Source organism: Pimephales promelas, chromosome 1 (genome assembly GCF_988280905.1).
Source record: "Pimephales promelas chromosome 1, fPimPro1.hap1.1, whole genome shotgun sequence".
Classification (NCBI taxonomy): Eukaryota; Metazoa; Chordata; class Actinopteri; order Cypriniformes; family Leuciscidae; genus Pimephales; species Pimephales promelas.
In genome coordinates this window covers 646,338-671,782 of record NC_142769.1, presented here as the reverse complement: position 1 = coordinate 671,782, position 25,445 = coordinate 646,338, and the positions used below count along the sequence as shown (strand labels likewise).

The 25,445-nt window shown below is 40.6% G+C and overlaps 1 protein-coding gene across 19 annotated transcripts in view; it reads right to left on the bottom strand.

Annotated features, from left to right (window-relative positions):
- ank2b (ankyrin 2b, neuronal) overlaps positions 1–25,445 on the bottom strand; it is a 125,869-nt gene that overhangs the window by 7,664 nt on the left and 92,760 nt on the right. For 14 of the 19 annotated variants that reach the window (XM_089131734.1, XM_089131748.1, XM_089131786.1 and 11 more), the window contains 9 exons: positions 25,224–25,256; positions 24,839–24,860; positions 18,091–22,803; positions 17,495–17,572; positions 16,988–17,119; positions 15,875–16,024; positions 15,303–15,483; positions 15,149–15,224; positions 757–840 (listed from right to left, as the gene is read on the bottom strand). In XM_089131734.1, coding sequence (XP_088987860.1) covers positions 757–840; positions 15,149–15,224; positions 15,303–15,483; positions 15,875–16,024; positions 16,988–17,119; positions 17,495–17,572; positions 18,091–22,803; positions 24,839–24,860; positions 25,224–25,256 — 5,469 coding nt within the window. The remainder of the gene's footprint in view (positions 1–756; positions 841–15,148; positions 15,225–15,302; positions 15,484–15,874; positions 16,025–16,987; positions 17,120–17,494; positions 17,573–18,090; positions 22,804–24,838; positions 24,861–25,223; positions 25,257–25,445) is intronic. The other 5 variants (XM_089131771.1, XM_089131773.1, XM_089131780.1 and 2 more) reach the window with 5 other exon arrangements.

Here is a 25,445-nt window from a genome sequence, read left to right as displayed (position 1 = left end):
TTAATATAATTTAATATTTTTATTGACATTTTCACAACTTATTCTGGTCAAGAACCACAGACAGGAAGACAGCGTCTGATTGGATTGTCAAGTGACCAATCACAATGTGCTTAGTTCAGTGTGACGTTTAGTGGCGGGTAGTTTCAGATACAGACGTCATGCTTTTATTGTGAGTAAAAAGTGTAACTTAACGAGACTAGTTTAACTCTTTCCCCGCCAGCATTAAAATAATAATAATTGCCAGCATTCTTGATCATTTTCACAAAGCTTTCATGCCCCCAGAATTTTTATTTTTTTATTTAAACAATAAAGCAGTTTATTTTCACTTCATGGATTATTTATCAACTACACTTGAAAGTGGGCAAGTAACAACGTTTTGAACAAAAAACTCAAGTCAAGTATATAATGTGTGTAAGCAATGCTTTTATCACTGTTTTCTGCTTCTTCTTCGTGTGTGATTTGATCCGGAGATTCTGCACTCTTTCAGAGGATGTGTAACAGCGCCCCCTACCGTATAACAGTGAACACACGGGTTGCCGGAAAATACCGTCAATGGCACGGGAAAGGTTGTCATGCCATGAACCTCACAAACTTAATAATCAAACTCATTCCTCTTTAAAAAAACCTAAAAAACTATACGTGAATTATTCTAAAGGCATCCTGGATTCTGAGGCAGCATCTTAACTGTAGCAAATGCAGGGCAAATATGGACGTAACATTGGACTGAATCTGTGTAAAGACAGAAAAAACATTTACCTTTTTGACCACCATGTTTCCATACTCGTCAGTGTATTGCTCTTCTGTCACGGTCTGAGGAGGGATTTCAGGCATCTCGTCACCCTAAAAAACAAAAAAACAAACAAAAAAAATATTTTCTTTTTTTGTTTCTGACTATGAGATTTAAAATAATGTTATTGGAAAAGGTTAACTTCAGTCCTGGAAATTAAACATAAAGTTACAGTTTTCTTTCGTCAAACCAGCAAATGAAAATGCTTCCATTGTTCAATATCCCCCCAACATGGAAACGGGGGTCCACTGACACACACACCCAAAGCATGTACCTGGATGATAACACGGCGCCGCACCACCCTGGTGGTCAAAACCTCCTCCTCTGAACTATCAGACAGCAAACCTAGTTCCTCAGCTACTTCCTGAGAGTAGCAGAAGTGCATTGTGGTCTTCAGTACTATTGCATATCTTATTTACTTGCATGTCACACCATGCAAATGTACTCAGAAAGTTCCTTTTATCTTTTTTTAGTTATACTACCCAGCAATGTAACAAATTTTGATGCACACCAGATATTAGTATCATTAAACAATGACTGCACTGCTGGGAATGAAAATCCACCAAAATCATGCAGTCAAAAAAAGTGCGAAAGTATTATTATTTTTCAATGCTTGTCAATCATGACATTATATCGAATAATTAAAGTTACTTAAAGGAGTAGTTCACTTTTGAAAAAACTTTTGCTGATAATTTACTCACCCCCATGTCATCCAAGATGTCCATGTCTTTCTTTCTTCAGTCGAAAAGAAATTAAGGTTTTTGATGAAAACATTCCAGGATTTTTCTCCATATAATGGACTTCAATGGAAACCAGTCAGTCCAAGGTCCAAAAGACAGTTAATAACTGTTTCAGATGCAGCTTCAAATGTCTTTAAACGACACCAGACGATGAATAAGGGTCTTATCATGCGAAACGATCGCTTATTTCAAAACTTAATCCAAAAATGTAACTTTTCCAAGGACAAATGCAAGCCTTGCTCTATTCTGTGAGGCGCGTTTGTAACGTCACGTAATACGTAATTACGTTCAAAAGGTCATGGGCGACGTAGTCGGAAGTACAGAGTCAGTGTTTACAAGTTGAACGCATAGGTTGAACGTGCAAACGAACTCAAACGCCGTTTACAAAAAAATGAATTAAAAGATAAAACAACGATGTCGGACTATTTTGATTCTGTACTTCCGGCTACGTCGCCCGTGAGCTTTTGAACGTAATTACGTTTTACGTGACGTTACAAACGCACCTCACAGAATAGAGCAAGGCTAGCATTTGTCCTTAGAAAAGTTACATTTTTGGACTAAGTTTTGAAATAAGCGATCATTTCGCATGACAAGACCCTTATTCGTCGTCTGGTGTCGTTTAAAGACATGAACCGTCTGGAGAAAAATCCTGGAATGTTTTCATCAAAAACCTTAATTTCTTTTCGACTGAGGAAAGAAAGACATGGACATCTTGGATGACACGGGGGTGAGTAAATTATCAGCAAAAGTTTTTTTCAAAAGTGAACTACTCCTTTAAAGCTAACACAATCTCAATTACTATTTTGGCAAACTGGTGGCTAATTCATATCTCATTCATGTATTTTTGTATGATCTGCTTACTCCCAAGGGACGGCCATGTTTGGGATGGACCATTTTTCTGCACAACTCAGTTCATACAAATTCATATGAAATCGCCACCTCGTAACATCGGTTTCCCGTGAGATCAGATTGGGTGCACTCATACAAACTGATTTTTAATTGAAACGGCAAACGTTAGCTTGCTGGCATTGAAATGTTCCATTAGGGCTTGAGTCAGTGTGTTAGCACAGCACTCTTCCTCACAAACTGAGGTCATGCTAGATGGCTTACCCTCCCTAGAAAGTCATCATCGTCATCATCATACTCTATTCCCTTCATTGGAGGTAGCTCTTCAGCAAATGAATGATCACCTGTATAACCACCATAAGGGAATGCCTTCTCCTCACCAGTGTATTCGTCCTCTGGCTCAAGAACTATGGGGAGGTCCTCACTGCCCCAGGATAGGGGCCGATCGTCCTTTTTCAACTGGGTGTACTCTCGAAGTTTAGGTATACCCGTCAGGTATTCAGGGGTGCTTGATAAAGATGGAAGTTCCTCAACTTGGTAAATTGCTTGAGGAACATCTAAAAGGTCTGATGATCCAACCTCTGGCTCAGATGCATCAGAAAATGTTTGTTGGCAATCAAAAAACTCAGCATCTGACTCAGTGCTATCCGCGTGAACAGGTCTTGGTCTGGTGTTGAGATTGAGACTGTAAAGTGGAGAGTCAACATCTAAAGCTAAGGGGGCATCTAACTCCATCTGGTCGCCCATCAGGTTTACAGGCATCTCAGAGGCTTCGAGCTCTTGAGTCGCTTCCAGATTACAAGGTGTCATGGCAGCTACAGGTAAGGCAAAACTTGATTCAGGCACATCACCACCAAATGATGGTGACGTCTGTTCAAGCACTTCAGTAGAAGAAATCCCTTCGCTTAGAGATCCATGGGAGTCGCTAATCATTGGAGAGATTGAACTTAAATCAGTTAGTGACATCTGAATGCCTGTCTTCACAGATCTTGAAAGCAAAGTTTTGTAATCAGGTGATTCGAGACTCGAACCAAATGCAGAGGAATCAATTGGATGTAGTTCAACTCTTCTGTGAGAGTCTTTGAGATAAAACTGAAAAGGCTTCACTTCTTGCACATTTGATGCTTTAGGCTCTTTAGGTGATGAATCAGGAGTGGATTTGTGGGCCTCCAAGTCAAAGACCGGTTGAGATCTGTTCTGCTCAGGTATATTGGGGACACGTGGGGCTAGGTGTGACTCTCTCGACTTTATTTGAGGCTCTAAACTTTTTGAAATGGAACTTAAATCTTTCACTTGGGGCTCTGAATGAATGACCTTTGAGACATTTTCCTGTGCAAAATGAAAGGGAAGAAAACAATGTTTCTCCCAATATGTAATAATTACGTCACACAAACGCAATAGATTTTGTTGCATGGAAAGATGGAAAAGATTAACAGTTCCTGGAGATCTATCTTCCTGCAAAGCTCAGCTCCAACACTAATCAAACACTAATGAACCAGCTAATTACGATCTTCAGGAGCAGTTGATAATTACAGACAGATGTGTTGGATGAGGGTTAGATCTGAACTCTAAGGCCCCGTCCACACTACTGCGTTTTCGTTTAAAAACGGAAACCTTTTGCTACAATTGCACCTTGAGAAACGCTGCAGCTCCGTTTTGCGTTTTGAATCTCCGGAGGGCGTTTTCGCGTAGACGGGAAAAAACGTAGGACTTCAGAAACGCTGACGTTTCACTGATAACGCTGTTATCAGTCATGACGTATCCTTCCCTGATTCGTCAACCACTGTTTACACCGGCACGCGCATGCCCAGTGTTGGTGAATGGTCGCGTGAACCGCGTTTTCAGTCGTTTTAATGTGGACGGAGATCATTTCTAATACGCAGATAAAACGCTGGTGTGTACGGAGATCGCATTCGTTTTAATTCTCCGTTTTTAAACAAAAACGCAGTAGTGTGGAGGGGCCTAACTGTGCGTTCACACTAGACGCACTAGACCTATCGCGTCTAGTTATACAAAAGGATGTCTCGTATATTGAAATAAAGTTTTAAGTGATGAAATATTTGCTTTGTTGTGCATTAGAACCACACCAGGCTTTTAGTCGTATTACAAAATCATTTATCGAAGCATCCAGATACTTAACCATGTGAGCAAGCAGCTAGGCTCCTGATTGGTTATGCACAAATAGCACTAACTAAATCATTCGCGCGTAACGTGTTTAACGTGCCAGACGCTCAATTCGAATGAGGTGTATTCGTGTCTACCATGCCGCGCTCTTCGTCTAATTCGCGCCGCAAGAATTTTTTACCCATGTAACACGTCTTTGCATTGACTTAACATTGAAATCACTCACGCCTGACGCGCTATTCATGTCCGGTGTGAACGCACCATAAAGGTTGGTAAATCTCCAGGAACAGGATTGGGCACCAAGGAATCTGCTCCAAGGAGAAGATTCAAACATGCCGTTTACATTCTCAGAATTGACCATTTTCTCAACACCGCTAAAACTACATGCTTGGGCTACAGTTGTCTATTTAGTCTTGATTTGTTAGTAGATCCAGAATTGTGAAATTCCCTGTTTCAAGCCTCTTAGTTTCACACAAGATTCACAGCAGCATGCTCAATCTCTTACCCCTATTTTGTTGTCTTGAGGGGCTAGTTTTCTTGAATCGTGTCCTAGATCATCTTTTTGTTGAAGTTGTGAACTTTCCATCTGTTGATTGTCATCTCTTTTATGGATTATGAGGCCTTTGCTAGTCTCATCTTTTCCAGATGCACCTGTTGCGGTGAATATATCCCTTTCTTCACAGTAAGAAATTGTCTGTGTTACACCTTCTGTGTCCTTCTGTGCTTGCTCTAAGGCTATATCATGAGATGGGGTTGGTTTTAGCGCAGCAGTTTGAAGCCCCTCTATTTCAGGTGGAGACTTGATTTGTTCTGTGCATTGCTCAAATGTCACTCGATTCAGCAAGGGAGAATCATCTTTGAGGACAGATAGATCTTTCGTAATCTCATCAATGTCAGAAAATGACAAATAACTCAAATTCTCATAAAACTCCTCGTATTCAGATTCAATCACTGATTCGGGTTGATAAATTGCCTCAAAATCTAATGGCTCTGGAGTAACAATTTCAGTTAGTTCTGTTTCTAACGTTACAGCTTGAGGTGATGGGTTTCGCAATTCTGTTTCGTGACAGAACATCTGAGGTGATGAGGATCTAGAATCTGTGTCTGAAATATCAGAGATAGATGATAAAGGTCTGTTTTCAGACATAATCCATTGTGGCAATGGATACCATGAAGAAAATGATTCAGGAAACACTGAGTCCATATCAGAACTCTGATCGTCACACAATGAAGAGGACAGTGGAGTAAACATGGATTTGTGCTGCTTGAGGGCCACACTAGATGGTTCATTTGGAACGGGTGATGGTGTTGAGTATTCAGGTACAGGTGAATCAGGTGAAAGACTTCGAAATTCATTCAATGAGAATGTCGTCTCAGGAGATGAGGGTCGACATTCGGACAAAAGCTCAGCAGATGGCAGAGAAGGTCTGTGCTCAGGAACTGGTGAATCAGGAGAGAGCTGTCTGTACTCATTCATGGATGTATATGATTCTGGTGAGGATGCTCTCCTATCTGAATTGTCCATTAGAAATGGATGTAAACTTGAAGAGTAAAACAAAGAATCCATGGAAAGTGCTTGATTTTTTCCAAACAAATCAGAGGGTGTTTCAGAACTGCATTCAAAAGTCTTTGAGATCTCCTTTTTACATCCAGTATGCTCAAACACACCTGGTTTTGAACACAACGTTTCACCTCTATATTGAGGATCATACACATGGGAGATTAACGACAAGGGTACAGCTTTGTACACAAGTTTAAACCGAGGCTCCGTTCTGACAGTGTTCTGCAATGACAGATATGTCATAGAATTGGACCCTTCTTGGCCAAGTGATGGGTGGCTTTGACCAGCCGTCGTCTGGTTGTTTTCTATTTCTAAATGACACTGATCCACGGGAGATATTTTACCTGACTCGGGAGACAATGGTCTATATTGAGTCCATGTCTTGCCCACAGATGCAAAACTTTCAGTGTCATATTCTACATCAGACGCAATTGATTCTAGGGAGGATGACCTATATGTGGCTTTTTGGGTGACATCTACGTACATTGATGGTTTGAAGTCATAAATAGGTGAGTCTGGTGATAATGGTCGTTTTTCATTCAAAGACATGAATGATTCAGGCGAGGATGTTCTCTGTTCAGTAGTTTGAGGTGCAAAAACCCAAAGCTCAATGTCTGTGTCTGATGATAGTGACTCAGAAGACTCGGATCGGGATAAATGCATTGCTGATATTTTATGTATACAAGAGAACTGTTGAACTGGTGAGTCTGGCGGTAATGGTCTACACTCTTCCAATGATATAAAGGATTCTGGAGATGCTCGATCTACCATTGACATAGGTGACATTGGCCTGGAATCACTTACTGAATCAGGGGAGAGTGGTCTATGCTCAATTTCTGATATTACTGATTCAGGAGAGACAGGTCTTTGCTCTGTACTGAGGTCTGACTGATAGAGTTCATTTTCGACATCCAAAGAGACTGGAGAAGTTGACTGAGAATCTGATTCTGGTATGATAAATGTGAATGTTAGTGGCGTGAAGTCAGGAACAGGCGAATCAGGGGACAGGGGTCTTGTCTCGGTTTCTGATAATATAGACTGAGGAGAGTCAGATCTTTGCTCTGGATTAAGGTCAGACGGACAACATTCATATTCAACTTCCAAACTGACTGATTCTGGAGAGGTTGGTCGGGAGCCTGTAAATGGCATGATAAATGTGTGTGTGGCCGGTGTGAAATCAGGAACAGGTGAATCAGGGGACAGACGTCTGTTTTCATTAACTGACGTGATTGACTCAGATGAGGACCTTCTAAGGTCAATCATATTGTCATCAAATACATCTGAATCCCATTCCTCCTCTGATAATGCAGATTCAGGAGATTGTGATATGTAACCTGTTCCTACTGTTGGTTCAAACTGATTGGTATAATATTGATATATTGGAGAATCAGGAGATAAAGATCTAGAGTCAGATCTCTCTTCATTTATAGATTCTGTTGATTCTGCAGAATAATCTTGAGTAACAACATTTAACTCCCATTCGTCCTCTGATAATGCAGATTCAGGGGATGAGGACCTATAATCTCTTATAGAAATTGATTCAAAGCCTGCTTGAAAATACTGTAGTGTAGGTGAGTCTGGAGATAGGGATCTAAATTCATCAATGGACCCATTTGACTGTGGAGAAGAGCCTCTAATGTCTTCCAAAAGCATGGTAGATTGAGGTGACATGGGTCTCCATTCAGGCAAGGAGTCTGCAGAAAGTGGTCTTTTGTCAGTGTCTGATAAAATTGATTCGGGGGAATCTGGTCGATACTCTATAGTTGCTAATTCTTCAAGGTAAGACTCAAATTCTGCATTCTCCGAGCACAGTGAATAAGGTGAACATGATCTTGACCCTGTTACTGGCAAACTATTTTGAGTGAATAATACACTGAATTGAGGAACAGGTGAATCAGGGGACAGGCGTCTAGTCTCGGTTTCTGATAATATAGACTGAGGAGAGTCAGATCTTTGCTCTGGATTAAGGTCAGATGGACAACATTCATTTTCAACTTCCAAACTGACTGATTCTGGAGAGGTTGGTCGGGAGCCTGTAAATGGCATGATAAATGTGTGTGTGGCCGGTGTGAAATCAGGAATAGGTGAATCAGGGGACAGACGTCTGTTTTCATTAATTGATGTGATTGACTCAGATGAGGACCTTCTAAGCTCAATCATAGAGTCCTCAAATACATCTGAATCCCATTCCTCCTCTGATAATGCAGATTCAGGAGATTGTGATATGTAACCTGTTACTATTGTTGGTTCAAACTGATTGGTATAATATTGATATATTGGAGAATCAGGAGATAAAGATCTAGAGTCCGATCTCTCTTCATTTATAGATTCTGTTGATTCTGCAGAATAATCTTGAGTAACAACATTTAACTCCCATTCGTCCTCTGATAATGCAGATTCAGGAGATGAGGACCTATAATCTCCTACAGAAATTGATTCAAACACTACTGGAAAATACTGTGGTGTAGGCGAGTCTGGAGATAGGGGTCTACATTCATTAATGGACCCATTTGACTGTGGAGAAGACCCTCTAATGTCTTCCAAAAGTAAGGCAGATTGAGGTGACATGGGTCTCCATTCAGACAAGGAGTCTTCGGAAAGTGGTCTTTTGTCAGTGTCTGATAAAATTGAATCTGGGGAATCTGGTCGATACTCTATAGTTGCTAATTCTTCAAGGTAAGGTTCATATTCTGTATTCTCAGAGCACAGGGATTGAAGTGAACATGATCTAGACCCTGTTACTTGCAAACTATTTTGAGCGAATAATACGCTGAATTGAGGAACAGGTGAATCAGGGGACAGGGGTCTAGTCTCGGTTTCTGATAATATAGACTGAGGAGAGTCAGATCTTTGCTCTGGATTAAGGTCAGAAGGACAACATTCATTTTCAACATCCAAACTGACTGATTCTGGAGAGGTTGGTCGGGAGCCTGTAAATGGCATGATGAATGTGTGTGTGGCCGGTGTGAAATCAGGAATAGGTGAATCAGGAGACAGACGTCTGTTTTCATTAATTGACGTGATTGACTCAGATGAGGACCTCCTAAGGTCAATCACAAAGTCATCAAATACATCTGAATCCCATTCGTCCTCTGATAATGCAGATTCAGGGGATGAGGACCTATAATCTCTTACAGAAATTGATTCAAAGCCTGTTTGAAAATACTGTGGTGTAGGTGAGTCTGGAGATAGGGGTCTACATTCATTAATGGACCCATTTGACTGTGGAGAAGACCCTCTAATGTCTTCCAAAAGTAAGGCAGATTGAGGTGACATGGGTCTCCATTCAGACAAGGAGTCTGCGGAAAGTGGTCTTTTGTCAGTGTCTGATAAAATTGAATCTGGGGAATCTGGTCGATACTCTATAGTTGCTAATTCTTCAAGGTAAGGTTCATATTCTGTATTCTCAGAGCACAGGGATTGAGGTGAACATGATCTAGACCCTGTTACTTGCAAACTATTTTGAGCGAATAATACGCTGAATTGAGGAACAGGTGAATCAGGGGACAGGGGTCTAGTCTCGGTTTCTGATAATATAGACTGAGGAGAGTCAGATCTTTGCTCTGGATTAAGGTCAGAAGGACAACATTCATTTTCAACTTCCAAAATGACTGATTCTGGAGAGGTTGGTCGGGAGCCTGTAAATGGCATGATGAATGTGTGTGTGGCCGGTGTGAAATCAGGAATAGGTGAATCAGGGGACAGACGTCTGTTTTCATTAATTGATGTGATTGACTCAGATGAGGACCTTCTAAGGTCAATCACAAAGTCATCAAATACATCTGAATCCCATTCGTCCTCTGATAATGCAGATTCAGGGGATGAGGACCTATAATCTCTTACAGAAATTGATTCAAAGCCTGTTTGAAAATACTGTGGTGTAGGTGAGTCTGGAGATAGGGGTCTACATTCATTAATGGACCCATTTGACTGTGGAGAAGACCCTCTAATGTCTTCCAAAAGTAAGGCAGATTCAGGTGACATGGGTCTCCATTCAGGCAAGGAGTCTGCGGAAAGTGGTCTTTTGTCAGTGTCTGATAAAATTGATTCGGGGGAATCTGGTCGATACTCTATAGTTGCTAATTCTTCAAGGTAAGACTCAAATTCTGCATTCTCCGAGCACAGCGACTGAGGTGAACATGATCTTGACCCTGTTACTGGCAAACTATTTTGAGTGAATAATACACTGAATTGAGGTACAGGCGAATCAGGGGACAGGGGTCTAGTCTCGGTTTCTGATAATATAGACTGAGGAGAGTCAGATCTTTGCTCTGGATTAAGGTCAGAAGGACAACATTCATTTTCAACTACCAAAATGACTGATTCTGGAGAGGTTGGTCGGGAGCCTGTAAATGGCATGATGAATGTGTGTGTGGCCGGTGTGAAATCAGGAATAGGTGAATCAGGGGACAGACGTCTGTTTTCATTAATTGATGTGATCGACTCAGATGAGGACCTTCTAAGGTCAATCAAAGAGTCATCAAATACATCTGAATCCCATTCCTCCTCTGATAATGCAGATTCAGGGGATGAGGACCTATAATCTCTTACAGAAATTGATTCAAACACTACTGGAAAATACTGTGGTGTAGGCGAGTCTGGAGATAGGGGTCTACATTCATTAATGGACCCATTTGACTGTGGAGAAGACCCTCTAATGTCTTCCAAAAGCATGGCAGAATAAGGTGACATGGGTCTCCATTCAGGCAAGGAGTCTGCGGAAAGTGGTCTTTTGTCAGTGTCTGATAAAATTGAATCGGGGGAATCTGGTCGATACTCTATAGTTGCTAATTCTTCAAGGTAAGGTTCGTATTCTGTATTCTCAGAGCACAGGGATTGAGGTGAACATGATCTAGACCCTGTTACTTGCAAACTATTTTGAGCGAATAATACGCTGAATTGAGGAACAGGTGAATCAGGGGACAGGGGTCTAGTCTCGGTTTCTGATAATATAGACTGAGGAGAGTCAGATCTTTGCTCTGGATTAAGGTCAGAAGGACAACATTCATTTTCAACATCCAAACTGACTGATTCTGGAGAGGTTGGTCGGGAGCCTGTAAATGGCATGATGAATGTGTGTGTGGCCGGTGTGAAATCAGGAATAGGTGAATCAGGAGACAGACGTCTGTTTTCATTAATTGACGTGATTGACTCAGATGAGGACCTCCTAAGGTCAATCACAAAGTCATCAAATACATCTGAATCCCATTCGTCCTCTGATAATGCAGATTCAGGGGATGAGGACCTATAATCTCTTACAGAAATTGATTCAAAGGCCGCTTGAAAATACTGTGGTGTAGGTGAGTCTGGAGATAGGGATCTAAATTCATCAATGGATCCATTTGACTGTGGAGAAGATCCTCTAATGTCTTCCAAAAGCATGGCAGATTGAGGTGACATGGGTCTCCATTCAGGCAAGGAGTCTGCGGAAAGTGGTCTTTTGTCAGTGTCTGATAAAATTGATTCGGGGGAATCTGGTCGATACTCTATAGTTGGTAATTCTTCAAGGTAAGACTCAAATTCTGTATTCTCCGAGCACAGCGACTGAGGTGAACATGATCTAGATCCTGTCACTGGCAAACTATTTTGAGTGAATAATACACTGAATTGAGGTACAGGCGAATCAGGGGACAGGGGTCTAGTCTCGGTTTCTGATAATATAGACTGAGGAGAGTCAGATCTTTGCTCTGGATTAAGGTCAGATGGACAACATTCATTTTCAACTTCCAAACTGACTGATTCTGGAGAGGTTGGTCGGGAGCCTGTAAATGGCATGATAAATGTGTGTGTGGCCGGTGTGAAATCAGGAATAGGTGAATCAGGAGACAGACGTCTGTTTTCATTAATTGATGTGATCGACTCAGATGAGGACCTTCTAAGGTCAATTACCAAGTCATCAAATACATCTGAATCCCATTCGTCCTCTGATAATGCAGATTCAGGGGATGAGGACCTATAATCTCTTACAGAAATTGATTCAAAGCCTGCTTGAAAATACTGTGGTGTAGGTGAGTCTGGAGATAGGGATCTGAATTCATTAATGGACCTATTTGACTCTGGAGAAGACCCTCTAATTTCTTCCAAAAGCATGGCAGATTCAGGTGACATGGGTCTCCATTCAGGCAAGGAGTCTGCAGAAAGTGGTCTTTTGTCAGTGTCTGATAAAATTGAATCTGGGGAATCTGGTCGATACTCTATAGTTGCTAATTCTTCAAGGTAAGACTCAAATTCTGCATTCTCCGAGCACAGCGATTGAGGTGAACATGATCTAGACCCTGTTACTGGCAAATGACTCTGAGAGAAAAATCCACTGAATTCAGTTACAGGTGAGTCAGGAGATAGTGGTCTGAACTCATTAACTGATTCTATTGATTCAGGAGACAATGGTCTACACTCAATTGCTTCAAACGTGTCATCCAGCTCAAGAGATTCTGGAGATATGGGTCTAAATTGATCATGTGACTCAGATGAAAATGGTTTGCCTTCACATTGGAAGATTGCTGGACTTTCAAAAGTCAGTTGTATCTGAGGTAAATCCTGATTATTCACTGTACACTTGACAGATGGGTTTTGTTTAAAAGAATCATGAATTTTGGATTCTTTAGAAGATGGATCATGTAAAACTTCAGCTTTTCCAACAGCCGAAGCAATTGACTTAGCCATAACTTCTCCTAAAACAAACGTGGAGCAGAATGTCTTGCCCTTGTAGTGTGGATCAAATATCTTAGAAATACGATTTCTAAACATAGCTTTGGACATAACGGTATACGGTGGTTTTGGCAATTCACTAATGCTTTGTTCCTCATTGTATAGTGATTCATTGGGCTCAACAGCTAATATTTTTTGAGAGTATGATTCCTCTATTGGCTCACTATCAAACGTAACACTTTTTACTATAACCTTGGATAAAGGAACATCTTCAGGCTCTAAAATGAAAGATTCTGGGGATTCTGGTCTTGGTTCGTAAAGCAAGGGCTCACACTCCGAATATTCAATATCAGATGTTTCTAATTCAGGAGATGAGTCTCGAAGGCTCTGAAATGTGTTGAAATTAAAGTGCAATGTGGTTCTATATACAGGTACAGGTGAATCAGGTGAAAGGGGTCTGTGTTCATTTATTGATGTAAATGATTCAGGAGATGATAGTCGTGTTTCAGGTTGTACTTCTGATACTTTTTTGTTTTCATTGTCTGAGAGGCCTGACTCATCTGAATCAGATCTATACACTTCAGCAGGTATGAAACACTCCAACACTGTTTGAGTAAAGCTGGGAAGAGGAGAATCAGGAGAGAGGCATCTCTGCTTATTAAAAGATCCAGTTGATTCAGGGGATGATGGTCGACTTCCAACAAGACACTCTACAGATATCAGATCCCAGTCTATGTCTGAAACCTCAGACTGAGATGATGGTGATCTATATCCTGCCATGAGTGCTGAAGAGTCATTTTGCACGTCTGTTGCAAAACAAGGTATTGGGGAATCAGGGGAAAGTCCTCTATATTCATTTACAGATGCTGTTGATTCTGGAGATGATGGTCTTTTTTCAGTCAAGAATAAATAAGGAGATGGAGTCCGGCTTTCAAAACGCACTTCTGTGGATAGTTCCCTATCTGAAATGTCAGAACTGATGGACACAAGCGACCAAGATCTATTTGATTCAGGCGATAATGATCGGGAAAAAATTGCAGAACCAGGTGAAATTGGCCTTTCTGTGTCATCCATCACCAGCAAATAAGATGCTCCTGGTGTATCTTCTGTAAATCCTGCAAGAGGGACAATTCTTTCACCGGGTGCATGGAATGTTTTGTATTCTTCAACATTTATTGGAAATTCATTTTCAAAAGCAGTTGGCAAAGGTGTAGCTGGCCTAAAATCAGGCAATGGAGAGTCAACAGAGAGAAGAGTGCAGTCATTCAGTGAAGTTACAGATTCAGGGGAAGAAAATCTTAATTCCGCCATTAATATCCATGAGTCTGTTGAAGATGGTCTATAATCAAATGGTATTGGTGAGTCTAAAGGCACGGAGACCACTGATTCTGGCGACGATGATCTATTTTCAGATGAAGTTATTCCAAAGTTGTCAACATACTCAAACTCTGGTGAGCTTAGCTCAACTTGGGATGTTAAAGATACCGGTGTAAGAGGTCTACACGTCACAACTTCTACTGAGCTAGAGATGGAATATGTATTGTTTGTGAATTTACCATCGGTTTGTTTGGTTGGAGTATTTGGTATGGTTATTTCAACTCTAGCTTCTGAAGAACCAGAATCAGTTATTGGAAGTGATACTATTTGTGGCTTCTCAGTTACTGAATCAAGTGACATTTGGTTAAGCGTAGGGGTAGTGATCTTCTCTGTAATTCCACTTTCGAGTGCAGCAGACATGCTAAGTTGTTGAGGAGGACTGGAGATTGCTTGAGCTAAGCCTTGTACTCCTTCAGTAGACAATTCTGTGAAGCTGATTGATTGGTTGACGTCAATATTTTTGGAAACATCTGAAGACTCTCTACAACTTACTTCCTCCACAGAAGAAATCTCATTTTTAGGGGACTTACTTTGGTAACTTTCACCAAAAAGGGTTCTATAGAATCTGTCAGAAACTTCCTCAACGTGGCGCTTTATATAGTCCTCACTTTGACTTGGTTTCTTTGTAAGTGTATCCTCGTGTTTAATTGGTGATGTAGATACAGTTTCCGACTTTTCACTTGATGGAGATGTAAATGATTGAATTGTACTGGAGACAGAGGTAATATAATCTTCAGAATCTTGCTTGAGTTCCACATTCAACTCACTGAAATCTGGTTCGACACTCTCTGATTCCAAGAGCGTGTGCCCAAAATCTGACAGTGTTGTCCGTTTGTACCTTTCCATTGAATTTATGGGTGGAAGATTCTGTTCATCATCCTGTTGGGTGGAGACTGGGATAAACTGACCCCCAGTTGCTCCTAACTCTTGGAAAGGATCATCCACAGTTTCATGTATATTGCTTGATGGTTCGTTGGGAATAGTACCACCTTTGTAAACTGTGTCATAGACATGAGACTGTAGTCTCCAGGGAACAGTCTTGTACAGGGTAAAGAAAGGACTTACTTGCTTGATAGTGCCTGGGAATTGTTGCCGCAGTTCAGCCATATGAAAACCACTATGTGTTGAGGCTCCGACCACCCTGACGAACACAGAATCAAAACTTAATATACTTTTAATAAATTTTCAATTGGATAGGACGGGAAGAGAATGAACTTACTCTGAACCCATTTCCTTGTCTATCAACAACTTCTCTTTCTGTGAATCATCGAGGGAAGACCGATTGCAGGAGAGATCCTCAACAGATGCCACCAGAGGCCCAAGTTCTGATCCTCTTTGAGGGACCTCTGTTCGCCGGTCCGGTCTGGGGCTGTCCATGTCCTCCTGTAGAGCTGAAAAACCTGCAAAGGCCAATACAGATTCTGTTGTACAGTTGTAAAACCATTGTAAAAGTATTGTAGTGAATCATCAGCTTCTGTAATGTGAGGAATAAGAATATTTGGTAACACTTTATTTTGATGGTCCCTTCCCTAACTTTGCAACTATGTCAACTAACTCTCATTAGAGTATTAGTAGACTATCTGCTTAATATCAGCCAACTCTTTATTGTGATGCTCCACCAACAGACACTCTACTGACTATAAGTCAACTACATGTCAACTTATTCTATCCCTAACCCTACCAGTCTACTAATACTCTGAATGTGTTAAAGGGATCATCCAAATAAAGTGAAACCTTATAGGTGAATGAACACCAACCTAATATGCTTCAAGATATTGTCCTCATACGTACCTTCACTATGATCCAATGATATGGTTTGCTCAATTTCTGCATAGGTGTGTGATGACTGGTCTTGACTGGACTGGATGATTTTTGTTTCAATGAGATGCACAATGTCCATTCGATTTATTTTTGTAAGTGTCTTCATCAAAGTGTTCTCTGCTGTTAAGTGGAGACGTGTTAGTCATACTTGTGATACTAGTGATGCCTGGTCAATAAAATGTCATAGCACGCATTTCCTTATTTAAGCAATCAATTTACAACAATGGTAAGTAATGTGCCAAAAAGGAAGAGAAGATAATTAAAGCTGCACTGCAGAACTTTGGTCTCTCTTTTTCCATAAAATTTAGGCAAAGTTGCACGTAACTTTTTATATATATATACATTTATATAAATAGTATTTATTTTACATCAGTTGTGTTTTGGCACTGCTCTTCAGCGTGGATGAATATAATGGTTATCAAATGGTTTCTGGTGATAATTTCAGAGCACATTTGTCATTTTGCACCAAGACGGCATTAAGATATTCCCAAAAAAGGGGGAAATATGTCTTCTGAGCTAGAACTGTATGTACAATTTCTGACGCTGTGGTTTGGATCTTGTTTTTACACTGGCTTTGTCGCATTTCCTTTTTAATTGCAGACTCTCTGTAGTTCAAGGTTTTGATGACTCCACAGACGTCAATAAGGATTGCAGTTTATAATTGTCCATGTTCATCACAAACTATGCGATTATTTCAAGTTTTGGACACTCTTTTTTATAATGTACTTGCTCAATTGTGGAATTTAGTTTATGTGCCATGATGCCAAGTTTTTAATGTAATTGATGAGTTAGTTGAATTTCTAGTCTGAAATGACTAAAAAAAATGATTCCAAAGGATGCTGCATCCCTGCTGAATAATCCAGCAAAAACCAGCATAAATTTCAGCATTCAAAACATACCTTATGCTGGTGACCAACAATGCTGGATTTGTCATTAGGGACATTGGTGGTGGCTGACGGGTAATGCTGAAATAATTATTTGAAGTGTACTGATCTTTGATTTAATAGTGCTTAGTATATCCGGTGAACAGACCAATGCAAATTCATTCAAACTAAGGGAAAAGACATGATCAGCAGATCTTACCTGTAGCATTTTTGCCATCTCTTTCTTTCCATAGCCTTATGAGTGCATGGCTTTGGTCTTGTAGAGAATTTGGATTCTCATTTCTTATTTGACTGATCTGCTTCTCACTGAATTCGAGCTCTTGAGCCAATTCTGTTTGAATAAAATCACTTCGGTAATGAGTCACACATTTAATTCAGGACAACAAAGTATCCGTATGAAACAAAAGTGCCCTTACGACTGCAATGCAATACGTTTAAGGTTTACAATAATAAAAAAGTAGGCATGCCAACTATTGCAAAACAATGCAACCATTACATGGATGTATCCCAACTCCATAAATAATTCTACCATTTTAACCAAGTATTGTACCTTTTAAAAATGTCTGTCTAGAGCAGAGATTCCCAAAAAAACAACAAGAAACCTCTCTGTACTTAAAATGTACTTAAAATATCTAAGCTCTCTGCTCACCATAACCATCCAGAATTCCCAGTTAGGGAACCATTGGTATAGAGGTTAGCAGCTTACCTGACCAGCTGAAACCAAGGTGGTCTGCTATTACCGCCAGACGACCTTCTTTCCGGTCCGCCTCATCCTGTGGATCTACTGCAAATTCCAGCAAAAGACATATAAGCACACAAATCTAAAACTAGAAGTCAATACAAATAATTGTTTACAACACTAAGTTAAATAAGGTCACTGGCTTTCTCGTGTAAAAATATATATATTATTATAATTATCTATTATTAAATCAACATTTGTAAGCAAATATGCTAAAGAAACCATTATCAGATTAGTTTCAATCCATGAGCAAAAACGAGGTAAAATATCAACACTATGAATAACTGTCCTAGGATTTGTGAACATTATAAAATGTAATATCAACTGCACCTCACAACTGAGTTAATTTTTGCAGTAAGTGAAAAAACTCTACTAATACTCCACTCTGCATCTGGTTTTATGTAAGAGACTTATGTCAGATAGAAGGAACAGAGACAGTCCCAAACACCAAAGAAGCACCACAAAGAGAAGCATTAGTTACAATACAGAGAAGCAGCACTTTCATCACTGAGGTGCTGAGGCAGATGAGAAAGAGAGAATGGGCCCCAAGAGATGGGGGATACCTTGACTTCGGACTTTATCAGCAGGGATTCGTTCCATCTGCGTCTCAACAGGGTTGTCCCATCTGGGCCTAATGACCAAGGAATCCTCAGGGAAAGGCATTTGCATGTCAAGAAAAGGTTCACTCTCTATTACCGAGGCATCGGGCGTGCTGCTCTCATCATCGGATAAGGAACCCTGTTTGTCTTTCTTTGCCTGAGCCAAACTCTCCACTACCTTAGCTGCCTCATGGCTAATCTCTTGGGAAAAGGCAACAGACTGTTTGCTTGTGTCAGTGGGCAGGGCCTTTTTTGGTTTTGCTGGTGTGGAAGATTGAATTGGCTGACCAGGCTTTCCCCTGACTGGTAGTCTTGAAGGAGGTGTCTTAGTTGTGCTGGACAGGTCAGTGCTTGTTGAACGTCTCTGGTCCTTTTTGGCTGGTTTCTTGGTGGAATCGCTTTCACAGAAGCTCTTGGCTTTGGAAGACTTTGTTAAACTGGAGGTTATGGACGGGCCTGTCTCAGTGTCCGATTTTCTCCTTGTTTGAGGTTTTACGGGCAACTTTGACTTCTTATCCTTGGGAAGTTCTACCTCAGGCTTGAGGGAGCTGGCCTTAACAGGGATTCGGGATTTTGGTTTCTCCTCCTCTTTGGAGGTGGGCATATCTTTTCTAGTCTTAGATGATAGAGAGGCTGCAGTGTTACTTTTAGAGACAAGTTTACTTTTAGATTCTGTCTTTTCTGGGATTTTGGTTTGTTCTATAACTGAGTGCTGATCATCTGGGCGGGAATCTGAGAACTCTTGGTTCTGTTGGGAATGAACTGATCTAGTAATAGTTGACACTGCTGTCTGAACATCGACTATGACCATATCAGAGTAAGCAGGATCAGATATTAAACGTCCCTCGTCTGATTTAATCTCTGGCACTGTTTGGTCCTTCTCTGAGGTTTTAGACTTTATAGCATCTGACTTTGTAGCTGCAGCCAGATATACCTCAGCAGGAGAATGTACAGATAAATCTGCAGGCTCATTAGAAAGGTCATTCTCCTCCTCTGGTTTTATCTGCAAAGAGACGTTACGACCAACCTCATTCTCAGCCTCACTGGATGCTCTACCAGGTCCACTCTCTCCCTCTTGAGCTATGCCTTCTTCAACAGGTTGCTCTATTTGGTAAAATGCAAAGCCTTCCTCCTCGTAACTCCTTTTAGTCATGTCTATCGCACCACTTCTTGTCATCTCAAAAAGTTTTCCCTCTTGGAAGAGGAAAGGGTTTTGTTCACTTGTTGGTGTACCCTCCTCAGTGGGTGTCCTTGCTGGTGTCGTGTCTGGAGTCGCTCCTTGGGAAGGCCGATCTACGACCAGACCCAAGACCTTTTGCTCTTCCTCTTTGACTCTTGCTGCAAATGCATCGTCATCTTCTCGCACTGAATTCCAGGCGTCTGTCTCTGCTTTTGCTGTAACTCCTCTAGATTCAGTCTTAGGAGGTTCCTCCTCAGCATCATCTTCCTCTGTGTCATCATAAATACATATTTCTGGTTTAAATGTTTCTCTTGTTTGTCCAATAATAATTGGAATAGAATCAACATCTAGGCTGCCACTACAAATATCAACATAAGATGCCCCTGTATGCCTCATGTAATCACCTTTAATCTCATCTGTTGCATTAGACTGTTCCTGACTAGGCAATATGTAATCGACATTCTGGTAATTGGCCGCCTCGTTCTGCATTGCATCTGCTTGATTTCCTTTAGATCTTTTTAAACTTTGCTCTTTTTGTTCATCAGTTATATTTTCAGCCAGATTGTTGCTGTTAGAGGCGGTTTTATTTAACTGTGCTAATTCTGAATCAACATATTCTTTGTCCTCAGATTTCTCACTATGAGATTCTCGAAGGTGTGGTTTTGTGTTATGCTTTTCTGAGACAGACTGAGGTCTCCTCATTGCTGATTCAGCTGAAGATGCCATGCTGTGTTGAATGTCCTCAGATGTTTGGGGGCTCTTACGTATACCTGCTGGAAAAGGAGAGGGAGGTTGTACTTTAATGATTGGTTCAACAGACTGTGCTATCTCTGATGCTTGGTTGAGTTCAGTAAACCCAAACCCATCATCCACAGAGGATGTTTCATATTTGGATGTTAGCGCAAACAGTTTGATGCTCTCATCTCCTGCATCAGACGATACCAATGTCTGAGAAGATTCACTATCTTTTCTATTGTCCTTTTTGTCTTTTTCATCTTGTTCCATCTCATCAAATGTTTTTATTTTGGCAGCCATTTTAAACATCTCTTCCTCTGGAGTAATTTTCCTCTGTGTCAGGCCACACTTCAACTCATCATCTTCTACTGTCTCCTCTGGGATTACGGATGGCTTAAAGGGAACAATCAGGACCATGGGGTCTGGGGTTTTGGGATTGACCTCATAACTTACCTCTTCAGAACTTGGTGTGTCAGGGGAGAGAGGACTCTTACCCGAACTTGTCATCAGGGATGTCTGCTCACAACTGTCATCGTCCGCATTACCCTCCTGTTCTTTGAGCAATCTACTACGCAAACTCTCTGGGGGGATTTCAGGGGCTTTGGAGGATGTCAGGGGGCCTGTGGTCACACTGGGTTGTTCTACTGTAGGTGGAAAAGTCAGGTTGGTTTTCATCTCTACGGGGCTGTTTTCTAAAGAGTCACAGCACGGGGATTCGTTTGTTGGACTAGGCTCGATAGAGTCTGGGGATCTATGGGAAGAGTTGTCTTCCATCACGGGACTACCTTCTAAAGAGTCTTTGTGGCTAATGGTAAAAGAGTCATCAGCTACTGGACTAAGGGTTTCTGAATCTTGGTGTCTAAGAGGCAGGACTAAACCACCATGATCCTGTGTAGCTGCCCTTGAGGCCAGAAAGTCAGAAGAGGTTGGTGTTGGTTGATCGTCAAAGGATTCCTCATCGCTCAAAAAACTCTCTAGCGTTTCAGAGCCTCTTTTAGTCAGTTTTCGAGATTTAGGTGGCTTGAATGACACAGAAATAAAGTCCTTATCAACAGAAGTCTTTTCATCCCCAAAGGTCACCCCCCTATTCCTATGAGGAATGGACATGGACTCACTTTTTGTTGGCTCATCCACTGGATGATGAATTGTAGCCTGTTCATTAGTTGCCTTCATCTCGGTAGAAAAGGAGATTTTACTTGTCTTGACCTTAGGGGTGACTGCTTCTGATTTTGAAGACTTTGCAAGTATAGACTGGGCTGGTTTTTTTGGTGATAATGAGAGGCCCTCGGGGCTTGTTTCTGGAGTCTCGGCCATGCCCTCGTGTTTGTAACTTTCCTCAGAACTCAATGGGGCTTCCACTTCAGCAAGACTAGCATTGGGTGAGTCGACCAATGCTTCATGTTTCATGCTGTCAGAGCTGTCGTCAAATGCACTGTTCTCGGTACCATTATCAGGCAAAAGATCTCTGCCATGTTTTGACACGCTTGAGTGAGTGGACTCGCCACTCTTTTGCCTTGCTTTGGTATCTTCTTCAAAGTCTTTAGAGTGTTTTATATGTGGAGTAATTGTGACTTTTTCTTCAGGCTTTAAACCATCAGCAGACCCTTCTTCTTGTGAGGGTGCTCGGGGAAGACTTTGTGAGGGTTTACTCACTGTTGTGGAAGATCCTTTGTGCTCAAAGAGCCCAGACTTTCTTTTTGAGGGGTCTTGGCCAGTTTGAAATGCTCTCATTAGTTCTCTTACAGACATGGTTTCTTCTAGACTTCCAGGGTCAGGCTTTGATGACCTTGAAGGAGACTGTTTCTGGGGTGAAGAGGTTTGTTTTTTCAGGCCTGATGTTTTCTGGTCTTTGGCAATAGAAGATGGTTTTTGGGTTGTCTGTTTTTTATGACCTTTTTGTTCTTCCTCTACTTTCTTTTGAAGAGCCTTGACTTTCTCTTTAATCGAACCGATTGGCGTCTCTTCAACCACTGGTGATACAGGAGACTTTTTTTGGTCTCCAGGTACAGGTAGTAAGGCATCCCCTTCGGAAGACTTCTCTGCGCTCTTCTTGACGTTACTCTCTTTTGTGCTCATTGATTGGGTTTCTTCTGTGTGTCCTTGAGGCCCTTTTCTCCTTATTGGCTTTTTTACTTCTGTTGTATGGGCTTTAGTGTCTTTTGCCACTGTAGGGACTATTTTTCGACCACCTCTGCGCAGAACAACCTCAGTGAACCGTTGCTGTGATGGAGTTTCTTGACTCAATGTTCCAGGCACATCCAGTGAGTATTCCTTCACTTCGCCAGTGGAAACAGTGTCCATGCCCCTAGCACCCCTTGCTCTCTGCGATCCTCTGTTGACTCTAACTTCCTTTAGAAGCGATTCTTGAGATTCAAAGGCGGCCATCATTTTGGCCTCTTCAATTTCACTTTCTGTCAGGAGAACCCACCCCTCATCCTTCCTATAGGGACGACTCTCTGTTTTAGGAGATTCTTCCTTATCGAATGTTCCACTTCTCAGAATTTCACTAACTTTCTCCAAATCCTCTTTGACTTTTTCCATTATCTCAAAAGGCTCTGCTGACACCTCCTCCACCCCCTTATCTAAATAATCCCCTTGCATAGGACCCGCTTTCTCTGAGGAATCAGTGGTCAGAATAGCAGTCATTTTGATAAGGTCTTGCTTCATCTCTGACACTTCAGAGAGTAAATCTGGACTTGCAAGTGCAGGAGAGTCTCGGATCAAGCGTGTTTTCAGGAGTGACGTTTCAGTGTCTCCATCATCTTCCATTTGGATGATATTTAAGGAGCAAATTAACCAAAATTTAAATTAAAGGGACAGAGATTGGAAAAGGACATAAGGGATCAGTTCAGAGCTTCAAGGACCAGAAGACATCAAGATGACAAAAAAAGGTAAGTGGCGTATGGGAGGATGAGTGGACAGTCTACTGGACTTATGGGGGAATAACAACTGCAAAGCAAATACTAACCAAATCTTAAGAATAAGCAGGAAACTTGTTTATCCACATCTGGTTCAACAGCGCACTCACACAAACAAAAAGACGAACTAAAGTGATATTTAAAAGGGAGACGAAAATAAGCCAACCCAAACACTGGGACATATAGTGAAAAACAGTAACACAAAGTAGACATGGCTCAATATTTATAACTCGTGTCTACAGAAGAAGAAACAAAAAAGAGAGAAAGAGAGAACTCAATAAAAATAAACTCATCAAAAACAAGTCTTTAATGTTTTTTTTATAAAGAAAGCCAGTGATATGCAACTAAAACTGAAATTCATCAAGGTGTTTTAGGATGTGAAAAAACAACATGTGCTCATGTCATGGAGGCAGTGTAAAGACTCTGTTTGGGTCTGATCAAGGGGGAATTTGCATATCATGATTAATAATTGATGATTAATAATAATTCAAACAGATTTGGCTCAGACCAGTCTTACATGTTAATAAATCTCCCATTGAGGGAGGCTTCGTCAATTTTACCTGCATGCATGCATGTGTGTCTCTGCAATCAACCACAAATCTTTGTACCTATTTGCCCATTAAAGTTCATATAGTAAAGGGTACATATTACTAAGGTACTAAAATACACCTTTTATGAGTAGATTAGGTACAAAGTTGTCCTTTTAAGGCTACTGCCCCAGTGACAAGCTCACGTTTTCAGAAAATAAAATATTGAAATTATTATTTTTCAATATTAGTAGTGGTAATGTAAACAATGTTAAACACAGATCAATACTGAAAAAATAATACACACAAGACGAACATTCAAATGTTAATTCCGTGGTAAATTTGGCAAACTTGTTAGTGTGTAGTAAGTTTGATGTAGTAATAGATTTGGATTCTAATTCTTACAGTATTATACCTGAATATAAGATTAATGTAAGAACTATACTTAAAGGTTACATTACATAGTGTGGTGATTTAAAGCAATAGTAAGCAAACTATGCAATGTTAAAATCCAACTGATGAAGCCACATATCTTCAAAACAGTGTTTAATCACAGGTTTATATTATTAATGTTCTGTGCATCCATAGATAAAGAGAGGGAATCCTCTTACTGGGCTGGCTTACAAGTACACTTTGTTTATGTGTAAAAATGCCGGGGCACCAACAAAAGGTACTAAGGAGAGAGATTACGACAGATTTGGATGGGAATGATAATTTGCTTTGCAGATTGTTATTGTGTTTAATGAAGGGAGTAGGGATCTAAAACAGTTGAAAACAAACATCACCACAGTATGAATGAAATTCACATTATGTGCAGACACATTCAAAAACTTTTTTTCTATCAAGATTCATAAACTGATCAGAATAAAACATTAATATATTTATATCAGGGGTATAACGGTACAAAAAAAAAGTCTTTCGTTTTGAAATAGCGTTTTAATCGCCGCACGTGCGGAACTACTTTATCAACGAAACGTAATTTCAAACTCAAACTAAATCAAAAAGCAATATGGCTTGTTGTTTTACATCTTACAATTGTATATTAATCTTACAGATTCACACAAATATTTACATTTTAAATAAAGGATTGTCCTGACAGCAAGCAAGACTTCAATGAACGAGCGCCTACACAAGTCTCGAATTGACAGAACGGGACTGCAATAAATGGGACCGTCATTTTTGTGTACCGTAACACCCCTAATATATCAATAGTTAACTCACTCAGACACAAGTAAAATGTTAAAATCATGCTTTGTGAGTTATTTTACAGTGGTACATTCTCAGTTAGTAAGTTCAATGGAAAAGTGTCTGGTATAACAAAATATTTTAATTAATTTAACTCGATATCTTACATTTCTCAAGCGTTCGGCTCGTCTGTGAAGGAAAAAAGGTGAAGAAAATTCAATTTTACACATGCACTGAATGAACAGATCCATATTTTTAGCTTAAAATTACTTTCTTTCTTCAAGCTATTTCACAGCAGGCTCAATATACAGTTATGAGAAAATATGTGTAAACCCTTTGAAATGATCTGCATTTCCTGCATGAATGGCTTCTAAAACAAACAAACAATTAAAGCCATTCATGAAACTGTAAGGGTTTTGAAACACATATTCTCTGTTCACACAACAGCTTATCTCTGTAATAATAATAATTAAACCTGGACAGAGTTTTGAAATGAGATAACGGAGGAAAGCAAAGGATCTTTTGTTAATTAAAGAGCAAAATCGCAGTTACCTCCTCATCAGGATCTTGTTCTGAATCTGATTCCTTTGAGGAGCAAGAAGCAGCAAAAGAGGACGAGAGATGGACAGAGGTGGAGGAGAGACAGAAGGGGACAGAAAGAGCAGGCTAAGCGGTTATCAGAGCTGAGGCCGGCCAGCGAGGCGTTCGGTGCAACAGAAACGCATAAAAATATGTTTTTAAAAAGGGAAACACATAAAAGGAAAAGATGACGCC